This window comes from Colletes gigas, unplaced genomic scaffold, assembly GCF_013123115.1.
Source record: "Colletes gigas isolate AHSC1104 unplaced genomic scaffold, ASM1312311v1 Colletes_gigas_Sc00025, whole genome shotgun sequence".
Classification (NCBI taxonomy): Eukaryota; Metazoa; Arthropoda; class Insecta; order Hymenoptera; family Colletidae; genus Colletes; species Colletes gigas.
The window spans coordinates 404,959-420,893 of NW_025106654.1; the positions used below are offsets into that span (position 1 = coordinate 404,959).

Consider the following 15,935-nt stretch of genomic DNA (forward strand, 5'->3'; position numbering starts at 1 on the left):
TATATATTTACCTCCACTCTTTGCTGTACCTGAGGTACCATATGAGCAAAAGGTACAGAAAAACTGCTGTGTCTCGATTCCATTACGGTTTTTACACAATGAGCCCAGTAAATAAGAAAAGCCAGCGTTTACTTCTATCGAGTGATGCGTACTTGAATTATGTAATAAAATCGATGAAGAACAATCGGTATCTGAACAATGAATAACTTTTAAAGAAAAACATTCTAATTAAATCAATATTCTTTATCACACTTCGCAGAATTTTTTCGATTGTTAAATAACACGAAACAACACTACGCAAGCGTCATTACACTGTTACATTAGTTTTCCGTATCATGTTTTCAATTGGTTTGACTTTTTGCCTGCGTTTATGATTCGTCCTCACCTAGGGATATTTATTTTAGTAAAGTAAAATAAGTAAATTCTCAGTTAACGTATAATTTATGATTTGTCACAATATCAAAAACTCAATACGAAATGCACGATCTGTTTGGTGAACAATTTCAGTAGTGTTTTTACAAAAGATCCTGGGATAAATACAAAATAATACAAATTGCGCACTAATTGAAATAATAACATTGCTAAAGAATTTATGAAACTCGGAAGACTGTAAACGTATGAATTTCAAAATATATATTATACAAACGAATGTAAAATATATAAAATGGATAAAAGCGAGAATTAATGTAGCTTGTATTACATGTGTACTGTAGAATAATCGAGGAAAAATAGGAAGACAAATAGTTGGTTTATGATATAATTTATACATAGAATAAATGTATCGTGCATAAAGTGTGTCGTATACGTAAAGTTGTATTTTGTGGATGAGGTCATTATATTATTTTTCGAAAGCATTATTGTACGCAACTTAGGGGAGTCCACAATCAGATGGCACCAGTAGTACACGAGAAACGAAACGGTACAGGCAAGCAATATCAGTCGATCGTTGACTGCGACCGCACGAGGACGGTAGGGTCGACAGTCGTACGCTATCTCAACACGAATCGGGATTGGTCGACGGTTCTCCCGTAAGCCCCGCCTACCAGGTGGTCGTTCGAAAGTGTAGTTGTGTAGTTCCTTACGGCGAAACGACGGGCGCTGCTCTCTCTCCAACGTACCCAATCGCGAGAAAATCTGAAATGAGACGTGTCGGCGCGCTAATATGTGACGGTTGAGAGGAAACGAGGACCAGGAACGTGCGAGAGGGTGGTTTACGCGCGGGTGCTACCACTTTCGAAGCGTGACGAGGAGAACGAACCGCGTAAAGAAGTGGCAAACGTGGAGAGCGTGAAGAAAAAGGAAAATATACGTCGAGAAACGAGAGAAGACGCGTGTGTGCCAGAGCTGCGGGGCAGTGTGAGAGAATCCTCTATTTCGGGGGGGTTGTATGTCTTTCTCTGTCTCTTTAACTTCTTTTTTACTCTTCCCTTCTGTTTCTCTCTCCATCCTTTACTCGTTTTGTTCTATGGGTGAAAATATCGCCGCGACAAGTGTTTTCTCGCCAATATAGTATGCGCCGTTTCGTATCGCGGGGTAAAACATAAAGGTAAAAAAAGTGCTTCGTTTAACCAACAAGGACGTCGTCAGCTGTGTGCGCTTTTACGAGGGGGACGTGTGCGAGAGAGAACCCGCTGCTGAGAGACAGAGAAATGGCGGCGCTGGTGGCAGGTGTCCAGTATGGTTTGTCGTCGCACAGTAATTTTCACGAAAACAAGTCTCTGATCTTTGTGAAGCTCACCGACTCGGCGCAACGTGCCATCGAGGACTTCCTGAGGAATCGGGTGAGTAAATCCTATTCTTATTTCAAGGCAGTTAGTCTCGGTCTCTTTTTTTCCTTATGTATAGGCTAGGATCGCGAGCTTGTGGCTCCGCGTGTGTATAGGTGTGTATGTGCGCGCCTCTGCACGTCGTCACGAAGCGGCCGTGTATGTGCGTACGTGTGTCGTAATGTCGTGCCAAGGAAAGAGATACTCGATCGTCAACTCGCTCGCCATATTTCGTGTGGAATTTCGTTACCGCGGCCATCGATGAGACCTACCATCCTTGCTTTTTCAAATTACCACGAACGTTAATTATTCGAACCGAGATAAGTGTTACGGCGTCGTTGAAACCAGTACGAAAAGATCCTAGAACAAACGAATACGAGGCCACGTTGGTTCGTAGCAGCTGGTTACTACTCCACAATTTTTCACCATTGTTCGGACATGGTTAATACAAAAATCGAACGCGATTCTGTTTAAAACTGTCTCAAGTGTTCTTTTCACGATCTTGACTCGTTCGACTGCATCGCTACGATGTATCCGTATGGTTTGACAACGACATTACGTAATAAGAGGACTGACAAGGCAGTTAGCTTGTTAGATCGACTTCCAGACTGCTCCAGTGTCTGTTCGAAAAACCCGCTTTCTCCGTTCCATGGTAAAAACAGCTCGGTCTGAATAACTTATCAGGAATCGCGTTACTTTTTCGCATTCGTACGACGCGAAGATAATCATCGTAGGAATAATCTATTAGTAGTCACCAGCTTTAAACTCGCGAAGCATGATTTCTGTGCAGCTTAGCTTTTTCTTTAGTTGTTTCTATCGCCTCTGTCTTGGTTGATATTTAAAGGTAGCCGTTCTTGGGCTTCACCCGGAGACAGTGACTTCGTAGTTTCGTAGAGGTTATGTTTGGCCACCATCTGCTCTCCTCGGTCTCGTGAAACATTGCGTTTACATCGCAAACGTTTCATAGGATTTGTTTGTTGGAAAAAATGGCATGAGTATGATCGCGCGATAGCGTCAGGAAATCACCACGATCGCTGATTCTTGCACCATCCGATATATCCTAACCTCTTGGACGAGATTCGAAAGTAAAGTCGTCAAAGGGGCGTGCCTTTCGTCAAAATATCGGCATTAAAGCCAAGCGCAGTGCATGTAACATTTTGGCTCGCACGTATCGGCGACAATAACATGTATGTTAAAAAAAGAAAAAAAAAGAGAAAAGAAATTTCGTCGAATGGAAAAAAAATGGAACAATATCTGCACGGATTTTGCATGGATCGTTGCTTATCGTTGGTTTTTCTCCCGCAACGTGTGTTCAAACGTGTGGACAACGATTCGATTCATGAAGCTTAAAAAATAATCGATATTGCTTCGTTCGGTGCACGAAATTTCAAACAAATCTACAGTTTTTTAACTTGAGCGTGAAATTTCCCTTTCCATATGTTACCGGACAGTATCGATCAGTGATTGATTCGGTGTTCGGTCAACGCTATCTGCGACATACCATCAATTATGCTTTTTACTCGATTAAACGTAGCCTGATAAATGTTCAATTATTTGTACAAATCCTATAATTAATTACATATGTAGACTCTTTGCGGAATTAGGATTATTTTGAAACGAGCTTAAATAAAAAATTTAGACTAAACGTACACATTAAATATTTAACGAATCGTGCGTTATATTCCGCGCAGATATTTACCGTTGGTTCGAATTTGCATGAAATTCACTTTAGGCGCGTCCACAAATTCCGAACGCAAGGGTTGAGCACAGAAATCTTAATCACTGCTGGCCAACGTTTATGAATAACACAATAACCTAGTGTAAAATAGGATGTATTATGTTACATTACCATAGATCGTAGCATAGTTTTCTCGTTATCCTCTGTAAATGCTGCGTTAAGATGGCGGACCCTTATTTAAAACAGTGCATCTTGATCCCCCCTCTCGTGGCCCCCAAGAAATTGAACGCGACCCGCCGCGGGAGAGCGGGGGCATATAACCCCCGTTGAGAATTCCTGATTTAAAAGAAACGTCACGGTGTTTTTCTTTCCGATTCCAACGACGCTTGCGCATCGTAGCCGAGCAAAAGTTTTGCTTCGTAAGCGCAAACAGTTTGAAACGCAGATAAACAGCGGCATGCTCGAAGAATCCGCGAAATTGCGATCGGAATGCGGTAAAGCGTTTATTCGTTCCACATCAGGAAGCGGCTGTATTATACTCGCGAACCGTACCGAAGCTCTCGCACGCTCTCGCGGTCCTTTCGTGCGGATAAATATTTTTAGTTTCGCGTTGTCGAACGTGTAATTTGCACAACCGATGCGCGCGCACAATAATCCTTCAATGGATGTACCAATAACCACTTTATTCTTGCTCGATGAGTCAAAGAAACACGAACCGTTGATAATGTGTTTAAATGTTTTATTTTGTTCGAAATCAATATATTTCTTTGTTTATTTATTTTTGTCGTATCACAATTTTTGAACGATACGTATATTTATACGTACAGGTAACCCTCCTATAACACGGTAGATAGGTTCCTAGAAGATTTCGTGTTGTGTGAAACCGTGCTATATGAGACCCAGAGCCAGAACAAAAAGGGGAGTTAGGTTCCGAAAATTTATTAAAAACAAATATTTTTTTTAATTCTACATAAGCAACTTACTTTTTATGAAAAATATAAATGTATCTATAACACAAAACAAAAAAAAAAAAACAAAAAATATTATTTTAATTTAACGCAACCTTAATTTAATAAATTATAATTTGTTTATATTTTTTCATGTAAAATCACTATAGTTCGTTATTTCTTCGCGTCATTATTTTAAGGTAATTTAGTTTTTAAATATATTAAGCAAAAATCATGTTATCCAGTGTTGTACAAAGGTTTTCGCAATGTTCTTATCGTGTTAAAGCGAAACCATGTTATAAGATGCCGTGTTGTAGAAGGGCTATCGCAATTTATGAATCGTGTTATAGCGAAACCGTGTTATAGGATGTCGTGTTGTAGGAGGGCTATCCTTGGGCTTATAATGAATTTGTTGAATGCAAACTCTGTCTGCCTTTCTCGACCGAATAACGCGTAATTCGTTAACGAAGGCACATATGGCGCTTTTGTGCGCCGAGGCGGAAACGCAAATTGTTCTAACGTTCAGACGTCAAATGCATTTGTCTCGACTTATGCTGAACCATAATTGGTGTATCAGCCGGTGGAACGACTTCGTCCCGAAGCGTTTCTATCGCGAGAACAGTGAATTTCTGGAACTCTTTAATCCTTTGTAGGTTCTCCTATCAAAACGAACTCGGTGTTTGTAACTCTGTTTCTCAGTCGGTTTAACGAGATCAGCTCGACATTGAATTTTATGACAATTGGTACGCGTTCGTGGAACCCCAGGTACATTTTCATATAAAATTGAATCGATACGTATGTTCCACAGAGGAATATTTTATGCTTATTATGTAATGCGGCACCGTCTGATAAGATAAGACTCAAACGCTAAAACAACAACATACGTATAAGCTACACGATGTTCGCGAATATGATTAAATATATTCCGATCGATCGAATCGAAAGCACACGAATAGAATTTTGGTCGCAGAGGGTTGAACAAACAAGCAAAAATCCGCGTAAACGTTCGACTAAAAAAAAAAGTCAAACAGCGGTCGATCGATATAAAATTCTTATTCAAATTCTAATTCTTTCCTCGAAAAATTCTTATCAGTAAATTAACGACGAATATGTTTAACGGTATTGTGCACTTTGATAATTCAGCTTAGCGTCGTTTAAAACAGTTATCTTTCCTGATATCAGGTAACTTCGCGAAGTTTTGCGTTTCTTTTTTTTCCCCCTGTAAATTAATTTTATTCACGAAAACCGTGAGCTTACGCGCGAGAAACGTTCTTTACGCGATGAATCGTTTTTTTATGACTTTTCTTACCACCAAATCAATTTGTCGTATAATATATTTTCTTACTTTTCGGTTCTGTGATCGAAGATTGCTCGACCAACTCGCGTCGAGATCGAACGAATAGTATTTATATTGCGTTTTTGAGTCGATTTCTTGTCTTTGGGGTTTGAATAGATTCGGCGGAATTCGAAATTGGTCTCCGTGGCCTCGATGCAATTGCATAACAGTTGCGTCGCGATTGTATATTGCACCTACGCGACGAGAACACCGTAGGGTACCGTCTCGAATGCAAACAGGGAAAATACGCAACGTTTTGCTGATAAAGAAAGAGCGAGAGTGGGTCGAGAGGGGGGGTGGGGGGAGACGGTGGAAGTGCAGTTTGCGGCCATCAAGTAATTCAGGCCAGGGAGCCGCGTGTTAACGACGATACTGACCTTGAATGTCAAGACTCTATCACGAACGTCTGCATGCGAACGAATACAATGGACAAGAATGTCCCAACCATTTCTAGATGCAAATCGTTTGAACGTCGCGGCCCTAGGATCCTTCGAGCTTTTCCTGACTCGTCCCTAGGTAGTCCAGGGGTAGCTTAAATTCGGGTATCTGGGATTGGTGTTGTTTCAAGATAGCGGGGGAACGCTGGATGCCCAAGAACGAACCTACTTTTCTTTTTAATTTAACTTTTTTTTTCATTCGGGAGCATTTATTTTAAGATACGAACCGAAGTTGTACACTTTCGACTCACTCATCTCGTAACTATTCTCCAACGATCACTTTTTTCCTGCATATTTTACTCCCGAGCTTCTCCGCCGACTATTTGTTCACTTTTAACGATTAGAATAGGAAAGTAGTTGCCCTAAATTTTTTATAGTCTCAATTCCGGTCATCTCTTTCTTGATTCGATATTGGAACGAAGAGTAGACCACTCGTTGAAAGTTTCGACAGTGATTAAAATTACCGATTATCGTCGGACTCTTCGCGTCTTTCGGTCCCTTCTGTTCGAGCAAGTTCGGAATCGACAGGAACAACTGTCGTTCTATTTCGACAACGGATTTCGTTTCCGGCGACTGGCGGATTATTGGTAACCCACGCGACGACACGAGAGCAAGAATAAACTAGAATCGAAAAGAAAATTTTACCCAAAGGAAAGCGAAGCATAGTTGAGAATATATCTCGAGGATTTATTTATAAAATTTAACTGTTCTTTACATTTTTTTAGTTTTATTTTGAATTCTTTGGTCGCGGATAAAGTTCTAAAATTACATACTGTAGGCTCGGGAACGCGAAAATCGTTCCGAAGGAAGGAACACGCGTTGAGCAACATGTGCGGGTCATCGTTCTTTAAAAAGCAACGAGATTCACAGGCCTTCCGGGGCCTGGACTCTCCCAGAGGCCAGCTTGGGCCGGGTACGTGGCATAACCCAATAAGAAAAGAGGCGTGGGGCCCCCTTTGAGTAGCACAGCTGTTCTTCGAAACTTGAATAACGATCTGGGGGAACCGACCGCGCAGACGGCTGGAAATTTTACAAACCGAGAATAAGTATTGCCTGTGAGCGTGATTCGAATTAAGGCGTCCCGGAATGGCGCCGGTTCGACCGATGGCGAAACTATTAAGGGGTAAGACCACTGTAAAAACCTGAAATAAAGCGTTTCTTTGCGATATGGATGGAAAAGTAAGAGTATAATAATATTCAAGAAATAACCATGTCTCTTACTATTGATTCCGTCTCGTAATATACCACGAACGGATTCCTGTGACAACACTTACTTTTCCATCCATCCAAAAACAAAAATCGCAAAAAAAAACGCTTTATTTCAGGTTTTTACAGTGGTCTTACCCCTTAAGAACCAGCAGTTTCGTTTCTCTCGTGCAATACAGGAAACGCGAAAGAAATACGCTCTGTTCTTAATACAATTAAACTTTCAAGGGAGATATAGCTTACATAAGAAGGCACGAGGATAGAATTGATCGATACGTGCAACGTACCTACTATCGATACTAATACAATCAGTATGTATTTTTAACGATTCGGTACACCGTAATAGTATATGCACGAATTCTTTGATTCGATACATTCTTAAGTATCAGCGTGATCAATATAAAATAAAATTATTCACGAAGAATGTAAAGCGAGAGATAGCGAAACACAGTTTTGCACGTTTGGCTCCATTATCGGTTACATTGATCCGCGACGAATGCTCGTATCGACTAATTCTATCTTAATTTTTCGCGAGAATTATTCACGACCAACATCGGGGGACGCAATGAATTCCATTCGTGTAAACAGATGCTGAAACTTAATCAAACGATAACTATTTCGTAAGCAATCCTTTAATCGTTCGAGCCCCGGCGTATATCAATCATCTTGGATTCTTGCTTTCGTATTGGCGTCGAATGATACGAGTTCGAGAGCGAAGCAACACTCGTGTATGTATTTTTAACGAGCGGAACATTTAGAAAGCGTCGGTTTCGACGATCGCGGACGTTTCATCGCGAACGCAAGCAAACGTCTGTCGCCACCGTACGAACGGCGTTTTCGATCAAACCTACCGAAACAGATCGTTGTTTTTGTCGCTACCGATTATTGTGATTCCGGTGTGGCGCGAGTTTTCGGGCCTCCGATCCTCGGGAATGCTTTGAAGCGTTCGTTCGAAATAGAAATCGGCCTTTCTCGACGGTGGTTCGAGCAAGTTTCTCTCTTGTCTTTCGAGAAAATTTGATTCTCTCGAAGCTTAGGGTCTCGAAAAGTAAAAGCAAATCTGAAAAAGGGGAATCCAAGGAGGTTGGCCAGTGGACAACGAAGACAAACCTTTATTTACTCCCAACATTCTGACTGAATTTGTTTATCGGTGATCGTATAAAGCTTCCACCGTTTCCGTAATACGTATGCATTTGTTTCTCCACTTTCCTCGCCATTTCCCAGCGTCGTCCCTCGGCTTTCCTCGGTTCGACTGTGATCGTCTTCGTCATTGGGCCCCTCTGTTTGGCGAGCGCTTATCAGCCCGATTAGATAATGCGATCCACGAACATCGTATGTACGTACGAAGCGTGAAACTTAACGATCCCGAGCGCGGAACGCGTTCCGGAAATGTAATTACGCCCGTTCAGTGTCATTACAACGTTGAGAACGCGTATGCGCGCGTTTCTTCGTAACGTCGCCGCCATGAATATTCTTATTTCGCCGCGGACGGCTCGCATGCGCCAAATATCTGCGATTTAATCGCGATCTGGAATAAATTACGCCGAGTGAAAGTGACCGCGTCTGGATGAATTCGAAGAATAATGTCAAACGCGGCGATCTCGAATTTTCCAAGGAATTTCGATCGTTCGTTATCTTCCTTCGTTCGACTCCCCGTGCTTTCTACCGAAGTTTTTGCGTCGAATGATCGACGGATCAAACGCGATACGATCGTTCGAACGATAATCGTCAAGCGTGTGTCGTAGACCCGTTTGGAGAAACGCAGTATTGTTTTGTCGGATATTCCGTAGTTCGCTGATTAGATTCTTCGAGCGATTTCATAATTTCTCAGTCTGTAATCAGAGACTGAAAACGTTGAAAATGTTTGTTCCAAAAATATTCGAGCTTCTTTCGTATCGGTTTGTTTTTAAATTAAGAGGATTCCAAAGGGCGCACGAAAGAAAGCGGTGGGATGTCGAAATACTTTAACAATTGCAGGAATACGTTTGTCTCGTATTGTCGATTTTTTTGTATTGCAACGCATTAGTGGCAATATAGCGTGTAGTACTGATTTAGATACAAAGCAGGTGCCATTAATCACGGCGCCACGAATGATATAGTACCTTTTTGACGCTCGTTAAGAAACTAACGATGGAGCAAGAAGCTAGGCCATCAGTGTGTGCTAGTGTGCTACTTTTTGGCTTCCCAAGGAAGGGTGCTGCAACGCTCAGGTACCCATGGTATTCGCATGATTTAACTCTCGGCTAGTTTTCATTTCCTAAATTGCAAGGAAGCGTATCCGGAGCTTCTGCAAAAATTATAATTCTATGCAAAGGTGTTTACAAACCTATGCTCGGAAACTTTCTCGACCGTGCGATTGTTCGTTTAACAACTGTTTGGCAATGCTTATCGAACGAGGCGTTCCGTGAGGAAAACAACGTACGTCAAATTGATAAATTATCGCTGCAACTCGTACGATAAATCTGTGGTCCAGAAATGGGCAGAATTTATTCAAATAATAGAAACTCTATATTTATTTCACAATTGAAATAATCAATGAATGGAACTGCTCATCTTCCGCGCTTCCTTGCCTCCAATGCGTACTTGATTTCGATGATCTATTAGAATCAACAATTCGCGTCTCTTTCGTCTCTGATTCGCGAGATCGTCGATGGTCCTTTGGCTCGTAATAGCAGACGAGATCGATCGAAATTTTTCTCGTACTGCTAATCGACTTTGATTGGAACGAAGCGTCGGTGATTCGGAAGAAACACACATTACGTTTTAAACGCGAGCAGCTCGTGTAATACCGTTTAAATTTATGCGCAATTAACATGGTATTGCGATGCATCGATGCAATCGCGTATCGTTACGCAATTAAATGAAATTAACGTATGGAAATTGACGAACGTTAATACGAATTTACGTTAGTCGATTCCAACACCTGAAATGCTAGACTATTTATCAACGAAGAAGCGAATTGAGTTTTTCGGCACGTTCGTCCTACCTGAATCGCCTAAAACGATAGTTGGAAAGCGGGACCCATCGTCTTCACCTGCTCGTTTCACGCGCGTCCGACGAAATTCACAGAAATAAGGGCTTCTCTTTCCTGGCAACCGTGCTCGATCCCCCGTTTCCTTTCTTTCGATCCCCATTTTATTCAACGCACTCCGCTTCGTTCGAACGAATTTAGAAACCTGCTTCGAACGACCAAAAAGGTACGGGAACGAAGCGCGTGCGCCAACAAAACAAAACGAAATCGCGGGACGGCAACGGAATTGCTGGCACTTGTTGTTCGAGATTCACGAGAGCGAAAACGCGACGCGAACGAACCGATCGACGAAAGATAGGAACGAAATACAAATACTAGAAATTTCGGTTCCGATTAACCGCGGAACAAAAGATATCGTAATGCAGTCACGTTCGTGTAACCGACGATGATTTTTTTATTGCACCCTGCTCGTGCGGAAGAAAGCTCGAAACGTTATACAGGGTGTTCGGCCACCCGTGGGAAAAATTTTAATGGGAGATTCTAGAGGGCAAAATAAAACGAAAATCAGTAATATCAATTTCTTGATTGAGGCTTCGTTAAAAAGTTATTAAAAAATTTCAAATCGTTTTGGAAAAATTATTTTTGTTTGCTGGGGTCAATGACAATCATTTTTGGTGAATAGACATACCTTCGAATTCCTACGCACTTTCGAGAAAAAAATTCGAGTAAGTGGACAAATTTTTCGTCAAAATTAAAAAATTTCAAATCGTTTTGGAAAAATTATTTTTGTTTGCTGGGGTCAATGACAATCATTTTCGGTGAATAGACATACCTTCGAATTCCTACGCACTTTCGAGAAAAAAATTCGAGTAAGTGGACAAATTTTTTGACAAAATTAAAAAATTTCAAATCGTTTTGGAAAAATTATTTTTGTTTGCTGGGGTCAATGACAATCATTTTCGGTGAATAGACATACCTTCGAATTCCTACGCACTTTCGAGAAAAAAATTCGAGTAAGTGGACAAATTTTTTGACAAAATTAAAAAATTTCAAATCGTTTTGGAAAAATTATTTTTGTTTGCTGGAGTCAATGACAATCATTTTCGGTGAATAGACATACTTTCGAATTCCTACGCACTTTCGAGAAAAAAATTCGAGTAAGTGGACAAATTTTTCGACAAAATTAAAAAATTTCAAATCGTTTAGGAAAAATTATTTTTGTTTGCTGGGGTCAATGACAATCATTTTCGGTGAATAGACATACCTTCGAATTCCTACGCACTTTCGAGAAAAAAATTCGAGTAAGTGGACAAATTTTTTGACAAAATTAAAAAATTTCAAATCGTTTTGGAAAAATTATTTTTGTTTGCTGGGGTCAATGACAATCATTTTCGGTGAATAAACATACCTTCGAATTCCTACGTACTTTAGAGAAAAAAATTCTTTTCCGAAAATATACTCTGTGGCCAGTAATGAATTTTTAACGAAGTCACAATCAACAAATTAGTATTATTGATTATCGTCTTATTTTGGCCTCTAGAATCTCCGATTATAATTTTTCATAGGGGTGGCCGAACCCCCTGTATAATCGGCTATTCTATCGTTGATAGAAAGCGAACTTCCAATGTGGTTTTATAGCCGTAGTTATAATATCGTTCAGAAGTTTAAAAATGGTTTTGTCAAGTTACGATCTTAGATTACCTTCTTGCAGGAATAAAAAATCGAGCATCGAAAAGGCTTGGTTTTTGGATGCAACGAACGCTTTGAATACATTTTCTGCACTTTCTTTCTGCTAGTTACTTTTGTTCGAGAAAGTTGTCCGGACTTCTAAATATGCAAGATAGCAATTTGTGTGAAAGAGAGACACGTCTGGCGTGCAGGTCGAGTGGAAAACAATAGTTGCATTTTCTGTTTACCGAGTAATTCTACTACGAGTTTTTGAGTACAAAATGGAAAGAGAAATTTTTAAAAATTCGAGCAACAGTCGCCGCTGATTCGTCTGGATATTACAAGGCGAGGGGTTGAATAAACTCAGACGTGCTTCTAACGGTTCAATAATCTCGATGAAACTCGCTATGAACCCATCGAGTAGACGATAACGCTCGAGAGATATCGACGATGGCAATTTGAAAGATCGTGGACGTTCTCGTTTCGACGTGATTTTTATTCCGCGAAAAGCAACCGCTATCGATTTATGTCGAACAGTTCACGGTTCGATGCGTTTTCCTTGTTTCGCGACGGGCCATTCGACGTCGGATGGGACACTTTTGCTGACGAGATTCGATACTGTATCGCTTTTTTTTGTTTATTAAAACGTGCTCCGAAAAGTTTTCACGTTTGATTCCTTGCTCGAAATTTCCAAGGCGAGCGCACGCTGTTGGCTGCGTTTATTAAAAAATTCGATCGTACGTGTTTGATTTATTTTCGCGCATTATGACGAAAGAGCACCGTTGAACGCGAGATATATTTCAGCAACTAGTACGCAGGATATATGTTAAAGTCGTGCATGGAATGCGTCTATTTACGCGCGTGGCGTCGTCGCACTGTATCACTTGCAGCCTTTGAGACCATAAATTTCCCGTAGTTGGCGCGAAAAACGTGCGAGACCCGCAACAAAGAATGCACTCGCGAAGCTTCTTTCTTGGGTAAACTGCCTGGTTTTCTTTTTAATTCCCTCCTTCCTCACGAAAGAAATTTTTTTTACTCTCTCTCGATCGAGCTTTTCCTTCCTTTTCTACGAGTATTTCTAACGCGAGTCTTTGTTGTCTGACGCGGCACTTTAACGCGTCGATTGCCACGATTTTACACTCGTTCGTGGTGGGCGTTATCTTCAGTCATGCACGACTCGAAAAATAGGATCTATTTTAATTATTTTATAGATTATCTTGCCTAACAGGCTCAGGATGACTTTCAGTTTTCACGTTCACTTTTTCTATACAGTACATATTCATCTTAGGTGTTTACATATGTTCCTGAACGGGTTAAAAGCGTCCAAGTAAAAGTGGACGGTAAGTAATGATCGAATCGTTATTTCCGGACCTGTCTTCGTTCGATTGGTTTTTTCTCTCCATTTATCCCGGCGGTTCCGTCGTTTTTCTTCGCGCGATTCCAGGCCAATAATCATCGACGCGCGGTCAGGTGGCTGGAACATGCTCGACGACGCGTGAAATCGTCCCTCTCCGGCGTTCTTAAACGCATTTCCATCGCGGTTTCCTTCGAAACGAAACGATCGAGGAGCCCGCGAGATTCGAAATCGCGCGATCGGTCGACGCCAGGCGCCGCGCCGTCGCGTTTCCGACCGTCCTTATTATCCTCGCTTGTTCTTCATCTCCCGCCTCCTTCCGGCGAGGTTTGATGGGCCCCGTAACACGATTGGAAACTCTATCGAAGAGAAGCGTCCTTGCAGCTGCGCCTGAGAGGGAATTGGCGTCGAGATTACCCCGTCCTTGAGGCCGTCGCGAATTTCCGCGTAATGGAAATCGATATTAATGGCTTCCGGAAGCGATTTAACGAAGCGCCGCGCCGTCGCGATCGTTTATTAGAGGTTTTCGCGGGAAAGAGCGAGACGGGCACGGCGACGTCGTTAATGCATTGTGTAATTATACTTGGGAAGCTTTTTAATTGGTACTTTTATTGCCAGAGATACTGGAATTAACCCCATCGTGTGCAATTTACTCGCCACATACGGGGTTTTAGCTTCTCCCTAAGCAATCTTCGCGAAAGAATAACGTGCCTCGTTTTTTACGATAAACCACCGTTTTCCAGATACTTCAGAGTTATGCCTATATGGGGAGGAGAAAAGTGATGAACTGTTCTTGGTTGTGAGAATTATTTTGGTTATTAAAAATATTTAGAAACATCGAATCGATCGGTGCGTTGCGTGGAATTGTAATAGAGCTTAACACAGAATGTCTTAAATATTTTGACGAGCTCTTACTAGACCCGTCGTCTCGATCAGTAAATATGTAGTAGTAAGTATTTTTAGTAACCTCCGCGCTAATTAGTTTAGATCGCGTCAACGAAACGTAGGGATTCGTTTTGAAGATATATTTTACAGAGTAAAAGCATAAACTCGAATAACGTTAATTGCTCCAATGCCTCGTGTTTCGGGGCTTTGCGAAACTGTACGTTAAAACAATGTACATATTTATCGTTACTAACACGTATTTGGCACGCTTCGAGAAGAGCATAGCAACGATTATAAAATTCCACGAAAGTTTAGGAATTTCGCAAGAGATCCATGGAGTTTCGCAATGCTGTTCCTCGTTTAAAATTTGTTTAATATATAAGTGAAATCGAAACCAGACTAGACTCGTTTCTCTTTATCTATGAGGTCACGTCAGATAGTTGACTCGCGAGATTAGATTATTAAATTGTTATCTATTAATTAAGTTCGCACTTGTACTAGTTACAGAGCGTGTACCGCTTTGGACGTATAACGCTCTAAAAAAAAAAAAAAAAAAAAAAAACTAGCTTCCAATCTTTTCATTTTTAACGAAAAATCGGGACACAATTTTTGAGATTGTTCGGAAAATTATTTCCCTTCCGATCTTGCGGCGATTCTCAAGATTTACGATAATATAAAATAATATTACACGCGTATAAAGTAACTTTAATGCGTGTCCTATTCGCTCATCTAAATATATCATTTTTTGGAGGAACAAGAATCAGTTAACGAACAAACGAATCCCCCGTGCCAGCGTGTATAATGGAATTACTTAGAGCAATACACTCCGGTAAATAGAAGATGCAGAATGAAATCCAGACCCAACGAACCATACGGGCAATTCGTTTCCCCTCTAGATTACTCGGTTACAGATTGCAACGATTGAATGGAATTGGACGGATAATTCGCTCGTAAGGATCTCGTGGCAGCGCCAATGAGCGAAAGTATGGCGGAGATAGGAGCACGAAGTAACGAACGGAAATCGGGTAATCGATTGTAGGAAGCGACCGGGACCCGTCGATCGAAAGCGTCGATCCGCGCGAGAGTTACGTCGACGGTTCTCTCTCTCTCTCTCTCTCGATCGGGAGCGTATTAAAAAGTTCGGTGAAGGGAAAATGTCATTAATGCGACGGCTGCGTCGGTGTGCGTCTCGTACAGTTATTTCGCGAGCAAATGCTTTCTCCGAGGAAGGCCTCCGAGAACGTCCTTTCTCTCTAAGGACGTCGGGTGCTGGGAGAGTTCGTCTCAAGGCCGTTGCACTTGCTCAGGAACTCGACGCTCCATCTGACTTCAAAAGGATACTCTTACACGACGATCAAAAAAATTTATCCCTCGAGTGGCATTTTCTTAAAACCCAACCTCGCGAAAATGGGTCCCTAGAGTATCAAAATTAAATCGAACTTTCTATAGGGTGGTGTTGCCAGAATAAAATATTTAGCTTCGTTCGATGTGATCCAAAAACGACAGTCCTTTCGTTCGTCAAATTTTTAAGCAGCTGGAGCAGCATCGATATCCTTCGATGATGAAACATGATCCATCGCCAAATAGGGAGGGATTATTTATAGGCAGGGGCTGGTTGATTTAGTCAATTATGTGTACTTTGTGCCGCATTTGGAAAAGTTTGAGAAACATTAATCTGTGAAATCAT

The 15,935-nt window shown here is 41.3% G+C and overlaps 1 protein-coding gene across 1 annotated transcript in view; it reads left to right on the top strand.

Moving 5' to 3' along the window:
* Positions 1–824: 824 nt before the first annotated feature.
* LOC122401506 (RNA polymerase II elongation factor ELL) overlaps positions 825–15,935 on the top strand; it is a 177,346-nt gene continuing 162,235 nt past the window's right edge. Inside the window, exon 1 of the mRNA XM_043403684.1 lies at positions 825–1,781. Coding sequence (XP_043259619.1) covers positions 1,650–1,781 — 132 coding nt within the window. The 5' untranslated portion in view covers positions 825–1,649. The remainder of the gene's footprint in view (positions 1,782–15,935) is intronic.